Source organism: Zingiber officinale, chromosome 2A, assembly GCF_018446385.1.
Source record: "Zingiber officinale cultivar Zhangliang chromosome 2A, Zo_v1.1, whole genome shotgun sequence".
NCBI classification, from domain to species: Eukaryota; Viridiplantae; Streptophyta; class Magnoliopsida; order Zingiberales; family Zingiberaceae; genus Zingiber; species Zingiber officinale.
Window position 1 is genome coordinate 146,482,460 of NC_055988.1, and position 27,859 is coordinate 146,510,318.

The following is a 27,859-nucleotide window of genomic DNA, read 5'->3' on the forward strand; positions in this document are numbered from 1 at the left end:
ATTTCTATTAACACAATAATAATAACACATTCAATGTCAAAAATATTTTCTTGATTTATAAGATAATTCAATTTAAAGACCAACCAAGCACCTAACGTATATAACAGAAGTTATTAAATCCTTTGATTCAAATATGAACACCGAAAATAATCATCTGAAGACCGGTTGATGTCACACAATACTAGATAATAGGCATCCAAAAACTCATCATTTTAGGAAAGAAATGACAGAATATTATTGATAAAAACTAACTCAAAAATAAGTAAACATATGTTTGAATAATTTAAAACTCTAATAAGATGGAAAAAAAGATAATAAAAAAAAGATAAAATCTTCTGGACATCTGAAATGGATTTAAATGATATTTTTTGGATTTGAAATAGGGTAGTTAAGGATAAACTTTAAAATTTATTAAAGATCTTTGAACGAGCTTTGATTTGATATATTATAGGCCCCATGGTTCAATCTGAGTCAAAAGTTATGACCTCTCAAAGCTTCCACTGATACTATTCCGATCTTACCGATTCTATTCCGATCCTACCAATCCTGCTGCGATTCTACTGGAAAAAAATCAATTTTGCACAATCCCGGATCGATTTTGGGTTTCCAGATCGTACGATTCGGATCACGATTTTGCAAACTATGGTCCTAGCTCTGATACCACTTGTAGGACCCTTGACAACCGGCTAGAGGAGGGTGAATAGCTCTACAAAAAATGAACACCCTTTCTCAATATTTATAAGATTTTATTAAGAAACACTTGCATAAAAAAAATAAAAAGTTAAAAGAAAGAGACACAAAAAGAGTTACTTGGTTTGCAATTAGCGGATTGCTAATCCAAGGAAATTAAAGCTCACTAAAATTTCCTTCAGGTGGAGAACCCTCTTACAACAATCAAAGCTCACAACTACAAAACTATACTCAATTAGAATTGATTACAAGTATTAATTTTAGCTTCTGGGATCAGAACTGTATTTATAGTCCTGATCAAGGTGCTTGGAAGGGTTCTAGGCACCTGGACATAGATAGAATTTTATCCTTGTGGAACCGGATCGCGATAGCGTGCGTTTTGATAACATTTCTAGTTCGGGTGCCCGGAAGGGTTCCAAGCACTCAGACCGGGTCAACATAGGCCTCGCTCAGTGAGGTGCCCAGGGGGGAGCCCAGGTGATCTGGGTGCCTAGACCAGGTCCGGGCTCCTAGACCCAAAAGTTAACATCCTGTTGACTTTTTAGATTGGGTCTTCCGCTCGCTTTGGTCCAGGTCTTCAGCTCCGGCTCCGATCGCTTGGGTGATTTCGTCCATCCGGAATATGGCTCACCCGATCCCATTTTTCGGCCTTCTTGAGCAACCTTCTGTTCCGGCTTCTCGTCTCTCGGAAAAGTTGTGTATCTCCTTCTCGCCTGTCAGCATACTCTTCTGTAACACTTCGTCCCTCAGACGCATCTAGCCCATTGACTCTCTCCTGTATCGTCTTTCTCACTAGTTACGTCTTTCGCTCGACTTCTTGTACTCCTAAGTTCCTGCACACTTAGACACAGGGCATCAAAATATAACAGGACATAACTTGAGTTAGTTGATCACATCAAAACTACCTCGAGGGTACTAACAAGTGGAAACAACGGAGGAGGAATCAAGTCAACTCCTTGGCCATTAATTCTGTCCGGAAATTGAGAAGACGAAACTACCGAAATGATGTGGCTCGAATGGACCAAGTCGCCATGACCCGGAGGGGAGAGTATGTTGAGATGTCTTCTATGTAGACAGGGTTCGGATTTCCCCGGTTCCTGGCACCCCGATGCTCGAGGCAGATCCCATGAATATATAAGAAGCAGGATAATAGCTAAATAATGAAATGAATGAAGAATAAGTATGGCGATGTACCCTGGCCCAGGGTAGCACCCTCTGGTAGACCGGTGAGCTAGTCGTGACGCTGATTGACTCATCGTGACCCGGAAGAGTAGATGAATGTGAGCCGCCTGAGGAGCTAGATCTGAGGGTGATGGTCTGAAGCCGAATGTGACATGGATGCGAAAGGCAACATGCTGACCAAAATATGACAATAGCTCACGGGCCCGAATGCCACAACAACACGAAGGCTGGATCGTAATAACGGCTCACTGGTTGGATAATACCAACAACTCACAATCATAATAGTAGTATGAAGGGCAAAACACAGCAGCTCGATGGTCGGAGACACTGTAGTGGATTATATGTCGGATCGGTGTCGAAAACATATTGATCCCATCTGGAAGGTGAGAGGACGGTTGGATCGGCGAAAGTGCTCGCCTACGATAGGAGTAGGTGATAGGGGCGACAACGACTGCCGGAAGTGGCACGTGGTGGAGACAGCTACTGCAACAGTGATGTGTATGACGAAATAGGGGCGGAGTTAGTGCGTGGGCTGCCAACGTGTGGGCTACCGGTATGTAGAGGCTGCTGGCGGGAGAGGGCTGCGGCGCGCGATGCCTGCGGCGAGAGGAGGCAGCAGCATGTCTCAAGTGAGGGAAGAGGGGGCTGACGACGTGGAGAGGGAGACAAAGCGGGTCATGGCGTGAGTGAAGGGAAGGTCGGTGGCATGCATCCCTTTCTGCACCAATGCGGTGAGCAGCACAATGACAAGGAGGAAGAAGAAAAATTAGATCTCGTGGCAGCGACGGTGCACGCAGGCAGAGAAAAAAAGGAGAGCGGCGGCATGAGCCGACCATGGTTGCTCATGGCTGGTAGCGAAGGTGATCTAGCCAGAGGCAACAAGGCCGCCAGTGTGAGGAGAAGAGCCGTGCATCCCTGGCAGTTGCATTGCGTGAAGAGCAGATGGAGTGAGAGAGAGAGAGGGGAGCGATGGCTCGCCAGCGACGAGGGAGAAGGCGATGATGGCGTGTGTGAGGGAGAGCAATGTCTCATGCGGCGGAGCCGCCAAAACCTGAAGAGGCCCCCTTCTCTTTTTCTATGAAACCCTCAAAATATGAAAAGACCAAAATACCCCTTGCTACCTCCACAATCTCTCTTGTCCCCCTTGACACATCTGCATCAGCCATGATGGTTGATCCTATTGAAAGTTGGGAAGATGGTTAGTTGGATACTCCGTTCTGATGTTGACTGGACGAAGACTTCTCATTGTCCTGCATGTCACAAAAAGTGTTAGTACTAGGCCAAGGAGGGTCTCCATTGTTGACCCTCCGACACTCAAGTTAGTGATCGAATTTTAGAGAGGAATAGTAAAATGGCTATAGCAATGTGCGTGTAGAAAAATGTAGCATCATATACCTTCACCTGTGGATGAAGACCCCCTTTTATAATATTACTATTATGTCTATGCATGAATTACGAAACATTTCTAAAAAAGGATTGACCATAAAGTGACCGTAACACATTTCCTAAAATGAGCCCGCAAATCCTTGTGATTAGATGGGCTAGAAGCTTCTAAAGTATGATTTACCAACAGAATATCCCTGTTCTATGTGACATACAACAACAACAACAACAACAACAATAACAACCAAGCATTTTCCCACTAGGTGGGGTCGGCTGTATGAATCCTTTTACGCCATTGAGCTCTATCTCCTATTATATCATCATCTATATTTAAATAAATTTTATCTTGTTTTATTGTTGCTAACCAAGTCTTTTTTGATCTTCCTCTTCCTCGTTTGATATGCATGTTTATCATAGTTTCACATCGCCTAACTGGAGCATTTATTGATCGTCTAAGTACATGTCCGTACCATCTTAAACGTGTCTCTCGGAGTTTGTCCTCAATAGATGCAACTTCGACTTTCTTTCTAATGCTCTCATTCCTTATTTTGTCTATCTTCGTATGTCCACACATCCACCTTAACATCCTCATCTCTGCAACTCTCATCTTATGCTCATGTACTCGAGTCATAGCCCAACATTCAGCTCCATATAATATAGTAGGTCTAACAACAGTTTTATAGAACTTACCTTTAAGTTTAAGAGGTACTTTACGATCACATAAAATACCCGACGCTCCCCTCCATTTCACCCATCCTGCTTGTATTCTATGTAAAACGTCTCTCTCAATCCCTCCATCATTTTGTAAAAATGATCCTAAATATTTAAATCTCTCGGTTCCCGACAACTCGTCCTCTCCTATCTTAACAATTGTTTCATTACTTCTAATATTGCTAAACTTAAATTTCATATATTCTGTTTTTAATCTACTAAGCTTAAAACCTTTCCCTTCTAGTGTTTCCCTCTAAGATTCTAGCTTAGCATTTACTCCTTCACGTGTCTCATCTACCAAAATAATATCATCTGCAAACAACATGCACCACGGTACTGTGTCTTGAATGTGCGCAGTGAGTTCGTCCATAATTAGTGTAAAAAAATAGGGACTTAAGGCTGATCCTTGATGCAACCCTATCTTTATTGGAAATACTTCAATTACTCCGCCTGAAGTCTTTACTCTGGTTGTTACATCCTCATACATATCCTTAATTAGTTCAATATATGTTACTCTAACACCTCTCTTTTCTAAAATTCTTCATATAATTTCTCTTGGGACTCTATCATAAGCTTTTTCTAAGTCAATGAATACCATGTGTAGATCTTGTTTTTGCTCCCGATATTTTTCAATTAATTGTCTAAGGAGATGTATAGCTTCTATTGTCGACCTTCCAAACATGAACCCAAATTGATTTTCTGTCACTGTGGTCTCCTTCCTTAATCTTTTTTCTATTACTTTTTCCCAAAGTTTCATAGTATGACTCATTAGTTTAATACTCCTATAGTTTGCACAATTTTGTATGTCTCCCTTGTTCTTATATAAGGGAACTAGAGTACTTATCCTCTATTGATCAGGCATTCTTTTCGTTTTCAATATCATGTTAAATAATTTTGTAAGTCATTCAATACCTTGTTTCCTTAAGCACTTCCATACCTCTATCGGAATATCATCTGGTCCAACGGCTTTTCCATTGTGCATCTCATTTAAAGTTTGTTTTACTTCTGATGTTTAAATTCTACGATAAAAATTAAAATTTCTATGCTCATTTGACCTAATTAAATTACCTAAGTTAAGTTGATCACCTAAACCTTCATTAAAAAGTTGATGAAAATACCTTTTCCACCGCTCTTTTATTTCTCCATCATTTACTAATACCCTATTACATTCATCTTTAATACATTTTATTTGGCTAAGATATATTGTTTTCCTTTCTCTCACTTTAGCTATTCTATAAATGTCTCTTTCTCCTTCTTTTGTATCCAATTTTCGATATAACCGTTCAAAAGTTTCATTTTTTGCTTCACTCACTACTTTTTTTAGCTTCTTTCTTGGCTATTGTATATTTTTTTAAGTTTTTCTCGTTCTTACAAATATATAATTCCTTATAAGCTATTCGTTTTTCCTTCACTTTCTCTTGTACTTTCTCATTCCACCACCAAGATTCTTTACTTAGTGGTGCATGTCCCTTTGACTCACCGAGTACACTCTTAGCTATTATTTTCAACTTTGATATCATCTTATCCCATGTTGTATTAGAGTCATCGTATATTTCACCTAATGCTTGTACTTCTACCTTCTCCTTAAATATATTTTGTTTTCTATCCTTTAACTTCTACCACTTAATTCTAGGAATTGTATATATTTTCTTTCTATTGATACTATATTTGAGGCGTATATCCAACACTACTACCCTATGTTGAGTAGTTAAGCTTTCTCTAGGGATGACTTTACAATCTTTACAAATCTTTCTATCCTTCTTCCTAACCATAAGAAAGTCAATTTGTGATTTATTATTCCCACTTTTGAATGTGACTAAGTGTTCTTCTCTTTTCTTAAAAAACGTATTAGCTAATATAAGGTCATATGCTATCGCAAAATCTAATATAGTTTTCCCTTCCTCATTCCTCGTGCCAAACCCATAACTCCCATGTACTCTCTCATATTCCTCATTTTTCATTCTGACATGCCCATTTAGATCACCTCCTATTAAAATCATTTCATTTGGTGGAATATTTTGTAATATATCATCTAAGTCCTCCCAAAACCTTGATTTGGTAGCTTCATCTAATCCTACTTGTGGTGCATATACGCTAATTATGTTCATAGTTTCTTTCGCCACTATTATTTTAAGGGATATAATTCTATCCCCTTTTCTAACTACTCTTACAACTTCATCCTTTAACAAATTATCTACAATGATACCCACTCCATTTCTTGCTTTACTCTTTCCGGTGTACCATAACTTAAAATCCGAGTTCTCTATCATCTTTGCCTTCTCGCCTATCCATTTTGTCTCTTGTACTCACAAAATACTAATTTTTCTCCTAATCATCATATCTGCTACCTCCATTGATTTACCAGTGAGAGTTCCTATATTCCATGTTCCAAATCTTAGATTATTAGTTTTCCTATCATATTTGTTCTTATTTAACCTATGGTGTGAGAACTTTTGCCTATTTAACACTACACCCAAGTTCTCATGGAGATGTAGCGGTCCTTGCTGAAACGTTACAGTAAGACCCTGTAACGCGAACTCTTGCATATTTATCACTACACCTGAGTTCTGGAGATGTAGCGGTCCTTGCCGAGATGTTACAGTCGGACCCTGCAACGCGTTCCTTCCGGGGAACAACCTAGCATTAGCACAATAGTTTAATGGATTCATTCATTAAATATTTGCCATATTTGCCATAGTTCCTTCTAGTGCACCCTGTTCTATGTGACATAAAGGCCAAAAAAGCATAATAGTTTGTTGGGCTACGAGGCCCACCATAGATTGATTTGACCAACTGATTGAATTATTGATATAATCTGACCGGTTGTAATTTTTGAGGAATACCCTGTCAATATTTATGAGTACGATTGACGACTCGGCTTCTTTACTTGAACTATTTGTAATTAGATGTCTAGTATGTTCGTTCAGACCATACGCTAGATTGGCTGGGGCACTTGGTCGGGATAATTGTTACTTGACTTCATTGTACATCGTATTTCATCATTGATTGTGAGATCATATTTGGAGTTCAGTCGAACTGGAGGGCCCGATCAAACGAGCCTTTAGTTTAACATTCACAGTTCGTTCGGCCTAGAGGTCCGACTAAGCCTCCTCTTATCTTAAATGATGTTGACCATCTTTTAATTTTGACTTTAATTTCTACATCGACTGGTCTCGCCCTCCTGAATTTTAACCTCCTTGCAGGGTCCACCTTAAAGATCGTATCAAAGGTAAATGAGACAAAGTTTTGCGAGGAACTCTAATTGATGCCGGAAACAAGCAAACTTTGTTCAAATTTATTTAACAAAATAATTAAATTAATTTAAATTTAAAATGAATGAAGTCATAAAAAAAACTTGAGTTTGATTAAATTTGCATTACGTTTAGCTCTTGTTATCGAATTTTAATTAAGTTTATTTAATTAATTGAAACTTTTATATTTTTAACGGAGAGTCCACCCAAAAATTATATTAATTGGTGCAAGCGGATAGCTAATTTACTTCATCAATATCTAATGGAGTGTTATTGATTATTAGACTGTGGAGAGTGTTATAATGGGGATGAAAGAAGGCACTAAGGGTGTGTTTGGTTCAGGGTGATCGTTAATTACTTTGGTTATCTGTCCAAGGTTATCATTGATAATCTTGTTTGGTTTAGGTTATAATCAATTCCCAAGTAATACAACTTTACCGCCACATCAGCAAAACGTCATCAAATAGGTTATAACACCGGAATCTGATTACCTCCACAATCTTAGGTTTTCTGTCATTCCGGGGGTTAACCAATTTTTTTGTCAAAATTATCCTTTCATTTTTTTTCACAACGACGACTCGCAAGTTGTTCTCCAATGGCTCGTGAGGCAAGAGCAGCGGCGAGCGGAGGCGGCTGCGAGCAGCGGCGAGCGGAGGCGGCTGCGAGCAGCGGCGAGCGGAGGCATCTGCGAGCAGCGACAAGCGGAGGCGGCTACGAGCAATGGCAAGCAACAGGGGCGGGCAATGAGCAATGACTGAGACGAAGCGAGCAGTGGCAGCGACGCAACCTAGCCTACGATGATAGCAGGAGCGGAGGAAGAAGGAAAATGATTTTTGGCTTAGGCAGTTGAAACCCTAATGCTCACCTTTTACCATTCGCTGCTACCGAGCCACACACTTACTACCTCCTCCGCTAGCAAGCGCTGAAGAAGGAAAAAGTCCTGCCTCTGTCTTTGTAGCCGACCAAATTTAGGGGAGGCAAGCCCCGCCTGTCTAACCATTTTTCATGCACTAAACAACTGCTGAAGAAGGAGAAAGCTCCACCTCCATCTTCAAAGCCGGCCAAATCTGGGGGAGGCAAGCCCGACCTCTTTCTAGCCATTTTCATGCACTAAACAGGCATCGAAGAAGGAGAAAGCCTCGCCTTCATCTTCGAAGTCAACCAAATTTAGGGGAGGCAAGCAGAAGAAGAAGGTGTGAATCATTTTCTCTTGTAAAAGTTTTGACTTTTCCAATTTTTTCATCTTTAGTGGTGCATAAATGGGTTAGGACTGGCACACAGTTGAACTTTTCGCTTGTAAATGTTGCTGGTAATGACATTGTCCAAGGAAATAAGAAGCTTATTCTGGGTAAGTTCATTTCAGTTTAATTTGAGTGTATTTGCATATATCCTTTTCCCCCTTAACTAATTATATTAGTCATTTTAAGGAAAGTCCACATTCAAAATTGCTTTGCATGTTTTCTTAAGCTAGTCATTTCAGGAAACTAATCTTAAGTGCAACTTTGGAAGTTTAAATTTTCTCAGGTGCTGTAGATTATTTTGGATATGTTGTTGGAAAACAGAATCCTTTCAGGAGGCTTATATTGAATATTGAAGTTGGAAATTAGAGCCATGGTTTTTGAAATCAATAAATCTATAAGATGAAAATCTTAATATTGATTGTACCAAATTCTGGGTACTTAATCAGGGAAAGAAAGTTAAATAGAAAATTACAAAATAAGAGGAAATAGGGAAATTAGTTATTTAGTTCCTCCAAAGTTAACATCACTAAGTCATGTTAGACCATGACTATATGGTTCTTATTCCTCTATTGAAATTTATTCATGATAAGATCACTATAAATATCTTATCCCTTATATTTCTTTGTGTTTCAACTATAAGTTAAAGGATCAAACAGAACTCCTCAGATGGATAGTTTTAAGGTTTCTTGAGTCATTGCTCGACCCATCTAATATTCATTATCAGTATTCATCTCAAATTTATATCCCTTTTGTGTTTTTTTTACCGATGCAGGATAAGAACTTATCGAATGAATTATTTTTGCTTGAGCTTCTTAGTTCTGTGAAACCGAGGGTTGTGAAAATAATAGGGTTTAAGAGATTGAAATTACTTGAAGAGTTATGCATTGTGTTCAGATACTGTGCACTAGATAACATACAATTCTAAACAATATAGCATAATATGAACATTAACAGATGTCTGGAATGGCAGGTTCCATTGGGGAAGTGCCAATTCTCTTGGTGAAGCCACAATCCTACATGAACTACAGCGGAGAATCGGTTTTCTACTTTCTCTCAATTTCTTTCAAAACTATTCTCAATATCAATACGTATATGATAAGCTTTACATGTAGGTAGGGCCACTTGCTGCATATTATCAAGTGCCATTACGGCATATTTTAATTGTAAGTTAATGAGCAGTAGCTTTTTGCATTGATTTTGAGATGTTATATTATGTCCGGCCAAGTTCTTCTTCTGTAGATGTATGACGAAATGAGTTTGCCCAATGGTGTTTTGAGGGTTCAGCGAAAAGGCGGTCATGGACATCACCATGGGTTAGTGTGTTCTTTAATTAATCCATCACCAGTTTTGCAATACAACTCTGTTTATAAACTAGAAGCTGCATCACTGGATACAATATACTCATCATTTATGTGATATTCACTTCTCTTTTTCCCTGTTAATTTGGAAAACTGAAGTACTTGCTTTACAAGGCAAGTTAATCGAACATTAGGTTCTCAAGATTTGTCATTTAACTGGTTTTAATATAATATACTATATATTTGTTCTTTCTTTCACAAACATGTCCATGTACTGTCACCTTCATTAGTTAATTTTGTTTGAAATTGCTCACACGATTTCAATTTTGTTCTATTTCGTAATGATCTGTTTTGAATAAAATGGTAAGCTAAAATTTGATTGCGATGGATGAAAGAAAAATTACTACATTTCCATAAACATGATCGTGGTCTCTTAAATTGTTTGTTGCCCTCTTCTTATATCAGTTTCTGTGAGTTTTTCTAATTTCTCTGCTATTATTACCTTCTTTGAGCTTGACCACAGAGATACTAAACCCCAAAATCTCCTGGTGTGTACTAATCCTGTAATCCATGTTGTGTTCTCTGCCTTTTTGTTGTGATTCATAACCACTTTAACCACATAAATACATGAAAACAGAACCAGGCTTCTCTTCTTTTCTTTTTATTTCAGCTGAAACTATTTGATTTCGGTAGCGCAAAAGTCTTGATAATTGTTTTGTGGCTATAATTGTATTGCAGATTCTCCGAATGCCTCCTGAAGCTGTCGATCTTGTATCTAGACTTCTACAATACTCTCCAAACCTGAGATGCACTGCTGTGATGAGTTTAGCCATTCCTTAAATTTGCACTAGATACTACGACTCGTGCATCTGCTGAGTTCTTTACTTTAGTACAGTTGGAAGCACTAGTTCATCCATTCTTTGATGAGCACTAGTTGTTTGACAGACCAGTTTAAAGCCGCATCCACTTGTTTAGATCTAAGATGGACTACTCCACCGAGGTTGGTGAGTTGGCTAGCATCTGAATTAAGGATTCGTCAGAGTTATTTGACACGAGGATCGGAGTTAACTTGAGGATCGGAGACGACCACTGAGGACTTAACTAATTTTATGGAATGAAAAGTGTGCCATGATGAATTTACAATTTCTAATTCATGAAGTGTCATTTGTGCGACGGGGTTGCATGCAACTGGAGTTCGGACTACGTTGAACTCTGTTTTTTAATTTGTTGTGTTAGATTTTGTAGTTTAAAAGATGTAATCTTGCATCCTGTATAATTATACTCGAGTTGTTTCAATCCAAATTCTTTAATTGTTAGGTGCTAAAATTGATCAACTTTGATTTGGTCAATTTTTCGTCCCATAGTTTGTCATCTATGGATTGGTCGGCTGAGTTTTACAAGTGTGCTATTTTTAAGCATTTGTTTCAACTAAAGCTTCAAACGAAGAAGAATGGTATTTTTGCAAGACAACATTTCATGTCCTTTGTTTCGGTTTGAACGAGTTGAAAAAAAAAAGACGAGGAATAATATGAGAAAGAGAATTGTCTACCATTTGACAAACTATGGTAAATATGGAATTAAAGCTAAGTCTAAAATAAAAAGTAAAAAAATAATAAATAATAAATAATAATTAATAATTAATAATAATAATAATAATTTAATATTAATATTTTATTTTATTTTATTTTTAAAAAATTAATCAAATATCAAATTAATTTAGTTGTAAAAATGTCTAATAGGTGTAATAAAGTAAATGTTAAACTAGATTATATACTAAAACCTCCAACCAAACAAGTTTTTATTATATTACTTAGAATTGAACCAAACAACATTAGATTATGTTTTATTCTCCATAACCTTGGTTATGTGATTACTTGGTAATCACATAACTAAGGTTATATATGATAACTTGAACCAAACGCACCCTAAGTGTATGGAAGGCTCCTAGTATATGTGCTCTCCAAAAGCAGACATGGAACGAACAAAACGTGATCCATATTCCATTCCACACTTTATTAATTATCGAGCAATTAACAACATTTTTCTCATTTTATTTTATTTTATTTTATTTTTCAAAGTCTAGATGATGTTGAAGATATCAAATTGGATCCTCCGTAACCATGTTTATAAAATTATGATATTGTATCGTACGATCCTACGCAAGGCCGACTTTAGGTATAGGCCAATAAGATCTATACCTAGGGCCCCAATTTTTATTGGGACATATTATTTTTAATATATTAAATATATTTTTATATGTTTTTTAAAGATAATAAAAAAATAGGGCCATATGATAAAAAATTAACAATCTTATTCTTTAATTTTTTTAAAAAATTGGGATCATTATTTTTAATATATTAAATATATTTTTATGTATATTTTTTTTAAGAGAATGGAAAAGAATAAGGCTCATGTGATTAAATATTTACATGATCTCAATCTATCAAAATTTCGGATTTCACAAAGAGTTAGGGTTCCAATGGATAGAGTCATGAAGGGACTTTTTTTTAACAAATTAAAATTATTTTTAGTTATGGATGTTATTTTATAAAATCTAATCTATTCATCTTCAATATCTTTCAATGATAGCATAGTGTTACATTTATCATTCGTTAGTGATGCTTTCTATTTTGATAAGTAAGAATTATGAATTATAAATTTTTTATCTTATCCATACAATGTAAAAATAAAAAATGCTATTTTTTTTAAGTTCCTCCTCTTTCCTTTTTCCAACTTCCCCTCTCTGTGCTTCTCTTACTCATTGAGATTGAATAAGAGAAACCGCACCAAACACTAACACGTGGATGCGGTCAATGCTATGATGCTGGTTGCTGATTAAATTCAATGTTTATACATTCATCCGTATTGTGTCTCATCAAAATGGAAGATTTTATTATTTTTTAGCAATAACGAGTTAGATACCTCTACCATTTCGCTTCCTTGATAGATATTAAGTTTAACTTTTATTTTAATATATTTACAGTCATAAATTATTCGATTTTCATTTGTCTCCATTCTACCATTTATAATTATTCTTATTTTTAGCTAAGTGAATTGTAAACTTATTATCTACTTAAAATGTATTATTATATCTAATAATAATACTCTATTTAATATAATAAAATTTATATTTCTCTGAATTATGTTATCAAACTTGAATATAAAAATTTAATTAATAATTTTACATCTAAAACGTGAGAAAATTAAATTGTATAAAATATTTTTTAAAATTAATATTTAATTTATTAAAAAAATTAAACCACCATTTTCGATCTAAATCTAAATGAAAAAAGGTGAGATTATTTTTTAAACAATGTCAAAGGTCTAAAATTTTTTTCCCGCCTAAGGCCTCAAATAGGCTTGAGCCAGCCTTGATCCTATGATCCAGAAGCATAAATCAATCTAAGATCATGCAGGATCGATTTTTGCAGTAGAATCATAGCAGGATCGGTAGAATTGATAGGATCGGAATAGAATCGATAGAATCATAATAGGATCGGAGCATAAATAGAGCAGAATCGGTGGAAGCTTTAAGAGGTCATAACTTTTAACTCGGATTGAACCACGAGACCTATAATATATCAAATCAAAGCTCGATCTTTAATAAATTTCAAAGTTTATCCTTAACGTTAACTCCCCTATCTCAAATTCCCAAAAAATATCATTTAAATCCTTTTAAGAGACCCAGAATATTTTATCTTTTTTTATTATCTTTTTTCATCTTGTTAGGATTTTAAATTATTTAAACATATGTTTAATTATTTTTGAGTTATTTTTTATCAATAATATCCTATCATTTCTTTTCCCTAAAATGATAAGTTTTTGGATGTCTATTGTTTAGTATTATGTGGCATTAACTAGTTTTTAGAAGATTATTTTTGACATTACATATTTGAATCAAAGGATTCAATAACTTCTCATCCAATAAAATGTATTATTATATCTAATAATAACACTCTATTTAATATAATAAAGTTTATATCTCTCTGAATTATGTGATCAAAACTTGAATATTAAAATTTAATTAATAATTTTACATTAAAACATGAGAAAATTAAATTGTATAAAAAATAATTTTTAAAATTAATATTTAATTTGTTAAAAAAATTAAACCACCATTTTCGATCTAAATCTAAATGAAAAAAAGGTGATATTTTTTTTAAAAACAATGTCAAAGATGTAAAAAAAATTTCAGCCTAAGGTCTCAAATATGCTTGAGCCGGTCCTGATCTTACGATCCAGAAGCATAAATCGATCTAGGATCATGCAGGATCGATTTTTATAGTAGAATTATAGCAGCATCGGTAGAATCAATAGGATCGGAATAGAATCGTAACAGGATTGGAGCAGAATTAGAGCAGGATCAGTGAAAGATTTGAGAGGTCATAACTTTTGACTCGAATGCTTTGAGAGGCCATAACTTTTGACTTGAATTGAACCACGAGACTTATAATATATCAAATCAAAGCTCGTTCAAAGATCTTTAATAAATTTCAAAGTTTATCATTAACGTTAACCACCCTATCTCAAGCCCAAAAAAATATCATTTAAATCCTTTTAAGAGACCCAGAAGATTTTATCTTTTTTATTATCTAACAAAATTTTAAATTATTTAAACATATGTTTAATTATTTTTGAGTTATTTTTTATCAATAATATTCTATCATTTTTTTTCTAAAATGATAAGTTTTTGTATGCCTATTGTTTAATATTATGGGACATCAACTAGTTTTTAGAAAATTATTTTTAACGTTACATATTTGGATCAAAGGATTCAATAACTTCTGTTATAATACTTTGTTGGCCTTTAAATTGGATCATCTTATAAACCAAGAAAATATTTTTGAGGTTGAATGCGTTATTATTATTATGTTAATAGAAATTTTATATTCTTTGAAAATATAAGTATTATTATTGAGAATGATAGTTAAATTATAGTTAATTTAAATTTATACATGTAGTAATGTAATATTAGGTGTTGAGTGTAAATGATTGAGGTATTTTTTTTTTAATTATTAATATACATAAGATTTTAAAGATTTTTAATAAGATCATATGATTCTATGATTCAATCTTAACCGATTCATTCTTGATCTTAAATCAATTCTAAATAGGATAACGATTCAATTATGCTACCTAACATTACAAGCGAAATTCCTTCATTTTAAAAAATTAATTAGCAATATTATAAAACAATAAAAAAAATATATAAAAAGGGTCAATTTAGGGAGCGTAAGATGGCCAAAGAGGTGGAAGCCAAGAACAAGGCGTAATTGTCCTGCTTCCGCAAGGGGTTGGATCCCCAGTCGACGCTGCCGTCGCCCTGGAACAACAGAATGTCGCACTCGTTCGGCAACATCGCGGCCGCCTCCATCTTCCTGGCGGCGCCAGCCAGGTCCCCCGCTTCCAGCGTCCTCATGGCGTCCGTCACGTTGGCGCTCATCTCCGCGTAGATCTCCTGGCAGCTGGTCAGGTACTCGACCCAGGTCTTGGCGAGGTAGAGCGTGCGCGTGACGTTGGCCAGCGTCAGGTTGGCGGATATGAGCGCGAGGCGCCGGGCGTCGGCTACGACGGCGCTGCCCGCGTCCGACTCCAGAGCTTGCACGCAGAACCCCAAGTCCACGTGGCCGTCGGAGCTGTCGGCAGCGCGCTTGCATGTGTCCCTGACCAGGGGATCACCGGAAGCAGCCGCTTGGGAATCTCGGGGGAGGAGGAGGAGGATGAGGAGGGGGAGGGCGGCGGTGGAGGGATTCATAGTGCTCGTTGCTTCGACGTGATCACTGCCATGGAGCTCGACGTTTAAATAGGCACTGGCCATTGCTTGATTTAGATCACTTTATAACAGAACAAGATATTGGCCATTGCCTGATTTTAATCACTTTATAACTGTTCTTATCCTTCACCCAAAATAGAATCAAAACTTAGGGGAGGAGGAGGAGGAGGAGGAGGTAGAAATAATTAATGGACAAAAATCAAAGAGCCCCACTAAAATCCTATTTTATATGGCTGTCACCACTCGTCTTGTTTAATAATATTTATATTATAATAATTATCAAACTGTAGCTATTATGATATTATAATAGCTATGAGTTTATAATTGTTATAAAATAAATTTATCTTGTTCCATAATATTTATATTATAATAATTACTAACTGTAACTATAAGAACTATTACAATATTATACTAATTGTTTCATTCATACAATTAATCAGAATTGGGTAATAAATGATTACAATTGGAAACAATGTACGGAATAACAATGTCTTTACTGTTACTGATGCGGTAACACAAGGAGCTCCACTTGACACCGTGTTTAACTATTAAAGTAAGGTTAAAATCTAACTAGTCAACGTCCTAGTATCAAAAGGTTAAATGAAAGATAATTGTAATAGTCAGTCGGGTCAGTTAAGGTCTGACCGGTTGTCCGACCGGTTGGAGATATATCTGAACAAATTACTCGTCCAACTCAAGATGATACGTATAACAGTTGACGTTCAGTACGAAGCAGTAGAACACTAAAGAAGATCGGATAGCTTGTCTGAATGGGGGAGGATATGTTACTCCACAGTCACTATAAGGAAGAGTAACTGAGACCGACAGAGTGAAGGAGTCTCTGCCAAGCGGTTATCTCTCTTAGCCAAACAACGGGGCCTGCCCATGGACAAAGCGAAGTTTCAGTCGAGCGACTTCCCTACTTAGCCAAGCAACGAGATCACTATAGTATCTCTCAATATCCTTTTGGGAGATAGTGCCGTTGATACGAGACATAGTCGACAAGAAGATCGTACGATAGAAGCTTCCACTGTCTTGTTAGGATATGCATGCCTTGTTAATGTATGGTGTCAGAGATACTTTCTTGTCAGGTCCTTTCATAGAACATATTAGAAAGTGTGCCCACGTCTCGAGAAACGTACATGCCGCATACCAAGACTCTATATAAAGAGGATCCAACACTAATAGAGGTACGCGTTATTACTATTTGTGCTAGTTTTACTGTTGATCCATTTCTTCTACAGTTCCGGTGACTGACTTAAGTATCAGGGGATCAATGCCAGAACTCCTTCCCTGATTTGGTACTGACGTTACTTATTTTATAGAATGGAGCATGATCTACAGTTAGCAAAGTCGTCATATTCTTAAATTTTCATCTTTTCGTTTTCGAACAAGATCTTGATCGATGATGAAAAATCCTTTTAATTAAAAATAAAAAAAATTAAAAATGCTATGGGCTCGCAGCTAGTATTTCAGGATTATCTTTCTAATAGAAAAAAACTTAATTTCACAATGCGCCTTAATTAATTGCATCGTTATTAACTAGGTTAATATCGAATTATTTCATGCATATTCTTAAAATCATTCTCCGTAAATTAAAGAAGCGGGTTAAATGCCCATAATGCCCTTTCCTACCCTCCTTCCCCAATTCTTTTCTTTTCTCTCATGGCCTCCGCTTCTTCTTCCCCATGCCGTCGCCTCCTCCCAACTTCCTCGTCACCCTCCCTTGGACTCTGCCCCGGCATCGCACCCGCCTCGCTGCAGCTCGATCCCCCCTTCCGTTCTCGCTCCCTCCCTGCCATGCCCGACGATCCACCCGCCACGCCGTCCCCCGCTGCGGACGGATCCCTTCCCCCCGCGGACGACTCTCGCCCGCGTCACGCCCCCACTGAACCCTATCCCCGGAAAACTCGCTTGCCTCGTGCCTGTACCTCCCGCCCACCCTCCGCAGCCGCCTCTAGCCTCCCACCGCCGCCTGAGCGCCGCCTCACGCGCCGGGAGAAGGAGGAGCAGCAGAAGGCCGGGAGGGTGATCACGCAGCTGGTCGAGCCTCCGTCACCACCGCAACTTCCCCGCTGGGAGCTCCGGTCCATGTGGGAGCTTGCCTCCATCCTCAACTTCCTTCATGTGAGGACCATCTTCTCAAGTTTTTGGTCCTTCTTCTTTGGTCGATCTTTCTTTGATTGCTCTCTGAGAATGGCATTTTTTTGTCCTGTTTGTGTTTCCTAGGTTTTCAGACCTCTGCTGAACATTGTTGCGGAGTTCTCAGCGGAGGAGCTCGAGACGGCGCTTTTGACGCCCAACAGCACTCTGGATGACGTGCACATGCCTCTCCTAAAGGTTCGCTCTTTTTGATTGTGGCGTAAAAACTGTAATTTTGTTATTGTCTGTTCATTCAAACTAACTGCCTAGATTTTTTTTACAATAGAAAGTATATTTGTCTCTCCTTGTCTGCAAACTCATTCTTTTTCTCGACTAGAGTGTGATCGTGTGCCTCTTTGTGAAACCTTATAGGTGTTTCTTTCAATTGCATCTCCTATTGATCTAACAAATCTTTTGGCAGCTCATTGTTTAGCTGACGTGATTTATTACAGCTTTTGCAACTTCAGCCATTATTTATATCACTACCTCTAACATCTTGTTTCTATGTCTATCGTTTGCCCACAATGGTAGATAATACATTTATTCATGGTCAACTTTGGTAGATAATACATTCATTCATGGTCAACGATCAACTCTTTCTTTCCGAAGTAAATTAGAAAGCTTCTAGGAGACCTGAGTCCCTCCTTGCTTTATGATATCACATTTTTATTTTCATGAGCCGTAGCTCGTTTTATGTGATATAGAATTTTTGCTCACTGAATTTGCCAATACTATTTGTTCCTTTTTGTAACCTAACTGGCAGTTTTTAGTCTTAGCCAATGAAATGGACAGCTCTAGGACCTTTTGCTTAGTGGATAGTGTTAGTAGTGCTGTGTTTCTATGAAACATTAATGAAAGTGCAATATTGTGGTTATTTCTTAAGTGACATTGTATATAGTTTCATCTTCTTGATTCTTTTGGTTTTCAGGAGGTCCAAGTCATGTAAACCAGAATTGGTTTTCACTTTCTGTAGAAGAAAGTTTTAGTCCACCTCTCTGATATATACTTATGTTAGATTGCATGGTTGCTCTTACATTTGTCATCTTGATTCGCTTTTGGATTTTGTATTACAGATACCAAAGTTGAAATCAATGCTTAAATAATTTTATTATCTTACTGTACTCTTGAAACACAAATGTATAATAATATTAATTAGAAGTGATATTAACTAGGTGCTTAGATGTTAGCCACGCTCATCATGTCAGCACTTACCCACTTATTTGTTTATTCCCCCCCCCCCCCCCCCCCCCCCCCCCCATCCCATGCTATAGCATTGAACCTTGCTACTATGAAGTTTCTGACAGATTAACTACATGGAATTTTCCCCGCATCTTGAGGTTGTCTACTTTGGTGGAGGAAGGGTGGGAAGAAGGAAAGCTAGAGGGAGGGAGAGGAGGTGGGGAAAAGGAGAGTAGACTGGATTAGTGGAAGAGCAGTACAAGTGGTGTCCAATCAATTATGCTTCAGTTAGCAGTAACTATTATCCACTTTATTTTTTTTTAGAAACTGGAAAGTGTATCGTTTTGTTTTCCATGCCTATTAATTGTTTGGGCAAACTGTAATTGCTTTAGAGTCAACCTTGGTTTCTCTTTTGCATGCTCTCAGCGAAGCTTGTTTGTCATGATTTCCTATAATCACTCTTTCTTCCTGTATTTTTGGGTTCTATCCTAGCTTGAATCAATGTCATTCTCATGACTTTATCGTGTTATTTGGAGATAATTTCTTCTTAACAGTGACTAATATCTGAAAAAATTAGATTTTTAGAAAATTGATTAGTTAAAAATTTATCTGGTGTTTATATCTTCCTGTTTGTGTCAACAGGTGATTCCTCCAGTAACTCGCATGGCTCTAGGGCGTGCAACTTGGATTACTGTGCTCTGCCGAAAGTTAAGAGATTGGTGGCACTGGGTACTGTAATATTTTAAATTCCCCTATAAACAATATTGCAGTAAAGAGTTAGTATAATGGAATAATTTAGTCGAGATTCACTGGTGCAGGTTGCCGATGGTGAGGTCCCAATTGTTGCATCTCATGGGTGAGCTTATAAACTATACAAAAAATCTATAATGCTTGCTGAATTATTCCCAGCTAATAATTACTTAAATTCTATAATTCTCAGGACAGAGATTGAGAAATATAAAACGCTTCAGCCTATGACAAGAGTGGTGATTTTGAAGGCACTTTGTGACATACGTGTTGAGGTGCCTCTTGATTGAACAACTATATTCTCTTACTAAATTTTAAAGTTTGATCTTTATCTATTACTTTTTGATTGGTGTTATTTCTTATTAGCGAACCTTGAAATGGTATAATACGACTGATGCCTTTATTTCAATAAGTGGCTTAGTTCCATATTTAAGTGATCATTGCAGATAACTTATGTTCTTTAAAGACTGCTTCTTTAGTGGCATTTCTTTTTTTGAATCTCTTTAGAAATAATATAACTTTGTTTCAACTTATGGTGGGGTTTTCCCAATAATTTCTTGTGGGTATTCTAGACATGACTGACATGACTAATATGATTGGTAATTTCTAAATTATCTTCATTCTATTTTCTTTCCAAGTAACAAGAGCATACTCTCAAATTTTGAATCCCTCTTTTCTGTTTGTATACGCAATTTATAGTTTACTGTAAATCTAAAGGATAGCCAATAGCTTGTTTTTGCAGTATCTTATATATCTCAGGCTTAAGCTAAATTTTTTTAATACTTTTTGGAGGTGAACTAGTCGAGTATGCTAAGATTTTACTGTATGTTTTATACAACATTGTATTGCATCCTAATTTTGCTTAAGAACAGTATGAACCCATAGTTTGTGCTGATTCAATAATCATTACAAAGATTTCACAAGGCGTCAACAGACAAGACATATGAGCTTCAAAATTCAATTTTTGCCCCCGCCATTTACCATCAATCTTTCTTGACACCACGCTTGCCATGAAGGAAGAAGTTATGTAGGGACCTAGTGTTAGTCTCTACAGTGGAGGAAGAATATATGTGGGGACCTAGTGTTATGCTTTAAATTTGTGACATTTGTCATTTTCACCACACGCCAAACCTTACTAGATCTGAACTTGGGATGAAACAGACTAGAATGCCCGTCCAACCATTCCTATGGGCTTGGGTGGGATCATGATCCATAAATCCAACAGAACATGACGCTACTGTGTTCTGAATTATCTGGACTGCAGGATTGTGCATTCGTACCGAATCGATCACACTTCAACAACACTGGATTTTGTTGTTTGCATCTACTATAATCTAGTTAATGTTATTTCAGGGTTTTGGCTAATCAAATATTCTAACTACATAATTTAACTAAGAGCCTTATGTTTCGATTGATCAGAGCTTCAAATGATTATTTTTGAGAGCTACCTTACATTGGATCTTTAGCATCATTTTTTCTACTTTGCAGCAAGAAGACATTCGAACTTTTATTGATAATTCTTTGAAACATGGCATCCAACTTTCAACTTTTCGCAAAGAAAGGATTGGTAGTGTTTCACATGGGATTTCCTATTGGTATGGTGATTATGTTTAGAATTCGAGTACCTTGGCACTTTATTTCACAATGCTTCTTACAACTACATATTATATATCATGATTGTCATTGTGGTAATTTCTTCATTTCTCAGGTATGAAGATGATCCTATTGTTGGTCATAGATTATACCGTGAAATTAGACGAGTTGAGACAAAAAACACCAGGGCAAAAAGATCATCAGCTACTCCCTCTACATCTTTGCAGTGGGAAACTGTCGCAACTAACTTAGATGAATTTCAAGGAGTTTCTGTGAGTTTCTCCTTTTTTTTTGTTGCCACGTCACAATGTCATCTGTTTTCTCTAGGTTTAGGCTGCATTATGCTTGTACCAGCACATCTTGAATAAAGCATAAAACCAATTAAAGGTAATGGAACTATAGAAACTCCAAATTTCTTTAAAATGTCCATTTTATTATATCCAAGGAGGGTAAATTCATCTTTCGTTATCTTCACAATCACTAGTGTTGTTACAACTTAGTGATTACTAAAAGCGCACTCCCTGAAACACAATTAACTCTGCAGACTAAAATTTTAGCTTGAACAATTTATATTTCCACTGAGTCTTATCTGGTTTTGGTTCCGTCATAAGGATAATTATTATTTGTTCTTTGTATTTTTGAACATATATGATTTTTTTGATGGTCCTCTCAATATTTGACATTTAAAGTTGTTTTTTCCCTGTAAATTTAAACTTACCTTTTCATCTGTCTAATCTCATTGTTCACTATTCCATTCCTCTTTTTTAGTTTTAGATTTTTTTTGTTCTTATTGATGTTAAATGCTTGTTGCAGGAGAAGCTGTTTTCAAGTAAAAACAGAACAGAAGCCTCTCTTGGGAAGAAACTAAAAATTGATTGTCTGCCAGGGATTGAGAAAATTCATAAAGTATTGATCCTTTTCACTTACCAATTGCTATTCTAGGATGTCTAGTTACTTATATTTGGTATTGCCTGTGATTAACACTGGGCAAATATTACTGCAAAAGATATTTTTAACTTTCTGTTTGGTTCCTTGCACATGCAATTTTGGATTGGTTTCCAATAGTAGTATTTACAAATTCAAGTAAATCAAATAACACTAAGTACTTGATAGAATTATGTTTTACTTAAAAAAAAAGATATTTGATAATCAATAAGTTTTTAATTTGTTGCAACATGAGTTTTAATTATTATGATAGTGTAATTATTTTTGAAATGGAGTAGGAAATATTTTAAAGAAATCTTACATCACATGTTGATATCATATCCATAAAACTTGCTTATTAGCATATTTGAAATTTCATATATGTTGTTGGAATATTAAATCAATGTCTTCTTATTATAATTTTTTTTAGCAAACTCTTGAAATAAAAAGTGGGCATTAGATAATAGTATTTTTTTTTATTTGATATATTTTTTGTTGTTACATACAGACTGCAAATGCAAACTGTGGCCATTTCAAGTTCTAGTTATATTTTCAGCCTTTATGGGCTACTTTTAAATAAATTTTCTGGTTACATTTTTTAAAAAATGAAAACTTGCAAATTGATTGACTATGCAAAATGCTATTTACAAGCAACAAACAATCCCTTTGTGGATTTATTGGATTGTAAATTTTCATGAATTTTCTGTTCATTACTCTTGCACATTCCCAATTTTTTGAGTTTTTTGGCCATCCTCCACAGAAAAAGGAAAGATTGTTCAAAAAGCAACACAGGGAAGCGCTCCTCCTTGATAGCTTTGTGACTGCAGATGGAATTTCATTAGGTCGCTCCCTTCGGGATAGAAAACCTGTCACATATACATTTGGTAGGACCATTCAAACTCTAATATTATGATTCTTATCAATGTTTTGACATGTAATATTCATTTCTTCTTGAAATGTCCTAGTTATGCTGCTGTATTGTTACATTATCATCATCATTTTATCCTATTATTATTGGTCAAAAATATTTCTCCACGCAGAAGGGTCAACTTCCAAGTCAGTAAAGTCTTTTGAAGTTGATGATACGATCTTGGGTTTCCGTCCATATCCAGAAATGTTTTTCCTTCACATTCATTTTTTTTCCTTGTATATGACTGGACCAGTTCATAATGATGAGCAGTACCAAATGGTCTATCATCTCCCACCTGAAGTTTCTTTGTTTCTCGAAGTCCTATTTGCTTGGATTATATGTACCATACTGGTCTGGCAAACTGCCTAGAAATGCTATTAGAAACCTTGGTTGAAACTTGAAACTACTAAAAGTTATGGGAAATCATATCGGAAATCATATTGTGACAACCATTATTGATTGATTATAACTCATGTACCGATTTATCAAGTCATATTGTGACAACCATTATTGATTGATTATAACTCATGTTCTGATTTATCAAGTCAACCACTCATGTAGGCAACCTTGGTTTGCTTCAATCTATATTCGAACATTATCCTATTCCATGTGATTTCATCAGTGGATTAGTTCTCATATTCTGGGCATAGTTCTTGCTTATGCTTGTGATATGGTATAGACTAGACTAAATTTTTTTTTCCTGATGATAGTTTTACTAAATCCTTGTTGCTTTAAGGGGTACCACTAATCCTTTGCTTTTATTTTTCTGTTTTGTAACTGAAATCAAAGTGATAATAATTTTCAGTTGAACTAATTTTCAGATGACTATGACCGCTCTATCAGTGAAGCTATTAAAATCACCAAGTATGTAGACCGTCTTTTTCTTTTACATATAAATCAGCACTATTGTTCATAAATTAACAAATGTGTAGAATTCTCTATAACATTCTTTGTTGCAGGAAAAGACAATGCTCACCTGAAAATGTTAGAAAAGTTGTTGCTGCGAGTCCTGAGTTATATGCAAATGGTAATTGGAATGGACCTTCTCAAATAGATCCAACCGACATTGATGATGCACAGTCCCCACATTCAAATGACAAAGAAGAAACTGATGTTGACCAGCAGGATGAGAATCTCGACCGCAGGTACCATGACTGTGGTGGTTCTTTTAAATTGTTCTTATTTGATAAGACCATCTAACTTTGCACTTCTGTAACTTTGCAATAGGCAAAGAAAAAGACCTCAGAGATATTCAGAGAAAGATTTTGTGAATACCGTCTCAGATATTGATGCAGATTACGGCAGTGATGATGACATAGTAGGGGAAGCAGTATACGACGATGAATATTTGAGAAGTAGAAAAAAGAGAAAGGCATTGAGTGGTTCAGAGGGGGATGAGGAATATCGTTGGGAGGAGGAAAATGCTGAAGATGAGGAAGATGAGGAAGAAGAGGAATATTCTCTCAGTACGAGTGAAGATATGGAAGAGCAGTGGCATATTAAGACGTTTCCAAGTCGAACTAGACGAGAAACAAAGTTGAGATCGGTTGATAAACTCCAAACAGGCCTAAGACGGAGCAAGAGATCAATGCGTTCGCATATAAATTACCGACAGTATGAGCAATCTGATACAGATACTGATTCAGCCAGACCAGCTGATACAGATACAGATTCAGCCAGACCAGGCAAGTCAAATGCAACAGATGAAAATTCTGATGCATCAGGCGATCTAGAACTTTCAACGCCAAGTCAAGATTCTGCCGAAGAAGGCAGCAAAGAATTGGCAGATAGAGAGATGACTGTGGACCATATCGAGGATGGACACAATGAGCAGCAACAAGCAGTAGAAAAGATGGATAATGACAGAGAGGAGGAGTATGGTCTCCAAAGACTAAGGTATCTAGACCTTAACAAACTTGCCACCGGGACAAGTTTCGACGAAGGCCCAAGCACCAAAGATGGAGATGTGCATGACTCCTAGGCCACATGCTCGATGAGCTGTGTGATTGTTTGACTCCATCCTCTCAACATGCCGTTAAGCTATCAGTGTGCAAATCTGACGGTTGAATTTATGACTGTCAATTCTCACAAGATAAAGAATGACAGTTGAGACAGACTTATTAGCAATCTCAGTTTTCTAATTCACGGTTTGGAGATCAGGCACCACTCGCCTTGGATGTGAAGTACAGCTCATTGGACCCTGTTCGACATGTTTCATGTGCAATATCCGTAAGCAGATGAGCTCTCAGTAATTGTTGCTTTTTCCTCTACGTAGAGGCACGACCCTTATAAACCTTAGCTTAGAGGGTATACCCATGTAGCAATTTTAGCGAGGAGAGTCGATATTGAGTAATTTTCAAGCTTTGTTCATGTCTTGATTAATTCTACGGCCTGTTGAGCCAATGAGCAACGTTGTTTCCATAAATGACATGATCGATTTTCTGTTGAATAGTTATTTCCATAAATTGTGCTAATCAGTTATGCAAAGATGCTAATAATTTTATAAGTCTTATTTTCTTTTTTTTTTTTTTTCTTTTTGTTGTTATTTTATAATCTTTTATTATAAATTCTTTATAATTTTTTGTTCGTTCTTACTTTTCCTTCTTGGCTTCCTATAACAAGATCAACAGTATCTACTAAATGCATATGACAATAATAACAAAACGGAATTAAAAAAATAGAACGAACATGATAATTGTGATCATGATCTGCTTGTTAAATAAGAATTATTAAAATTTAGTAAAAAATAAATAAAACCAGAAAATCATAAGCTAAAAAAAAAAATCGTATTCATATCGAAATAACGTTTCCCTTATAACTCAATTAAAACAAACTGTGCAATAAACAAATGTTATTTTACCTTTTATAACTTTCAGATTTGGACGAATGCGATCTTTCTTAACATATAAATGGTTCAAAATTAGGAAACTTCTCAGGATCTATCAAATAAGCTCAGTTGAATCAGATTTAAAATAATCTTATCAAGAAAATCAATGCCTTTCAAAAAAGTCTTTGTTCAAGAACATCCATAAAGCTAAGAACAAAACAAGGACAATTAATCTGTTCAAATTTACTACTTCATGAATTAATCACATAACTACACACTCGAAGCCAATTAATGAGACGAAGCCTTAAGAATACGCTTCAGCTGAAGCGCGTCATGCCGCTGATCCGGCGGCCGGAGACGAAAGCGCTGAAGGTGGCCGGCGAGTCCTCCAGGTAGACGTCGAAGAAGTGCAGCCATGTGTCGGTGCTCTCGTCGTCGATGGTCCTCTCGCTCTCCAACTCCATCGCCCGCAGAACAGTCTTCTCTCCGCGCTCCACCACGTCGTCGACGTCGTGGACGGGGTTGATCACCACGGGATCGTCAAACAGCTCGACGAACGCGATCTTGCCGCCGGCGGTGACGGCGAAGTGGAGGCCGTCGCACTCCACGCAGTCAAACCACTCTACGCCGTCCGTGTACCTCGGCATGGTCGTCGTCTTAGCAATCGATCGATCAAGGACAAGGAGGAGGAGAAACTCCGGTGAAGAAGAAGAAGAGCAAATGAAGAGGATGGATCTTCTTCTCTGCTCTCGTATAAATAGTTTTTGGTCGAGTAGTCGCTGTCGATTTCCAACAATTTAGGTAATCAATCATATGATTAAATCGGTTAATTTTCCATATTTATCGGAACAAATCTTATTCCACCAGTTTCCAAATTTGTTTTCAAAATCAATTCAAGATAATCTATCGCTATATCAAATTTGTTTCCAAATTTGAACCTCGATCTTAATTCTGCACTTCTGACTGTTAAATTTTATATTTGTTTAGAAAGTTAATCTGACATATCCTTTAACTAAATCTAATAATTTAAATTTTGATCAATTTACAATTCTAAATTTTAGTTATTTAAAAATAATATCAATACTATTAATCGAGTGTACTAGTTTTTGTTCAATACCCAAATCAATATGAACGTTAACGTCAATTTTGCATTAGTAAAACATTTAAATTTCTCTATAATTTTTATTTTTTTAATACAAATAATTATATTCGTGTAAATTTACACTATAAAACTTTGGGGACTTGACGAATTATCACTGCTATATAAATTACCTAAAAAAAGTTTGAATTTAACATTTTTAAAATTTAAAATATTAAAAAAATCCAGGATATAAATTCTTTATTTTAAACATACCAAATGCCTCATCAATCAATGTGGTAAATTATCCATATATCAATATATCTCTTTGATTTTTTTTTAAAGATCTAGTAAAATAGTATTAATTGTAGAATTAGTTTAAAAAACAAGGTTTAACTTTGAATAGGATGAGCCGGACAGTGAAGCGACGATTTAACCATCAGCTGTAGAAGTGTCCTAATTTATATGTTAATTATTTTTATAGGTGAAAGATCGTAGAATATTAAATGTCCAAGATGATAGGATAATGAATGTTACATCAGGATCCCTCTGTAAAATAAAGGTGTATTCTGGTTACTATGTTAAACTTAAATTCCATGTGGCACAACTAGATTCACGGAGATTAACTTATAATTCTGATGTTTGTGTCAAAGGATCTATTGACAATAATAACACTGAGTTTGATTACTATGGTAGACTTGAAGAAATCATAGATATTGAATATCCTACATTACTAATAAAGAGGTGTGTGTTGTTCAAATGTTTATGATATGATCTGACCCAAGAATATATATTAGAATACATCTAAATTATAATTTAGTTGATGTTAATGAAAAGAAAAGATTTAACAAGTTTGAGCCTTTTATTTCAAGATGCAAGTGAGTCAAGTTTTCTATCTTGAATATCCTACGAAGAGAAGAAGATATAGTG

At 36.2% G+C, this 27,859-nt stretch overlaps 3 protein-coding genes across 7 annotated transcripts in view; 2 read left to right on the forward strand and 1 right to left on the reverse strand.

Moving 5' to 3' along the window:
* Nucleotides 1-11,082, forward strand: part of LOC122042552 (cinnamoyl-CoA reductase 1-like) — a 31,290-nt gene extending 20,208 nt beyond the window's left edge. The window contains exons 6-10 of one of the 5 annotated variants that reach the window (XM_042602720.1): nucleotides 9,429-9,496; nucleotides 9,571-9,621; nucleotides 9,698-9,771; nucleotides 10,495-10,572; nucleotides 10,647-11,082. The gene's annotated coding sequence lies outside the window, so the exon portion shown is untranslated. Of the gene's footprint in view, nucleotides 1-9,428; nucleotides 9,497-9,570; nucleotides 9,622-9,697; nucleotides 9,772-10,494 lie in introns of all 5 variants that reach the window. The other 4 variants (XM_042602719.1, XM_042602721.1, XM_042602717.1 and 1 more) reach the window with 4 other exon arrangements.
* A 3,892-nt stretch (nucleotides 11,083-14,974) lies between these two features.
* Nucleotides 14,975-15,574, reverse strand: LOC122044095. Its single transcript, XM_042604637.1, has one exon. It carries the CDS (start codon nucleotides 15,572-15,574, stop codon nucleotides 14,975-14,977), a length of 600 nt encoding a protein of 199 aa, XP_042460571.1.
* A 1,584-nt stretch (nucleotides 15,575-17,158) lies between these two features.
* LOC122042554 (DDT domain-containing protein DDR4-like) lies at nucleotides 17,159-25,473 on the forward strand. The gene is made up of 12 exons (XM_042602723.1): nucleotides 17,159-17,656; nucleotides 17,759-17,869; nucleotides 19,493-19,579; nucleotides 19,669-19,706; nucleotides 19,791-19,872; nucleotides 21,086-21,192; nucleotides 21,306-21,462; nucleotides 22,004-22,096; nucleotides 22,875-22,998; nucleotides 23,846-23,888; nucleotides 23,984-24,169; nucleotides 24,252-25,473. The coding sequence occupies exons 1-12, from the start codon at nucleotides 17,195-17,197 to the stop codon at nucleotides 25,003-25,005; spliced, it is 2,244 nt and encodes a 747-aa protein (XP_042458657.1). The 5' UTR covers nucleotides 17,159-17,194; the 3' UTR covers nucleotides 25,006-25,473.
* Nucleotides 25,474-27,859: the final 2,386 nt, after the last annotated feature.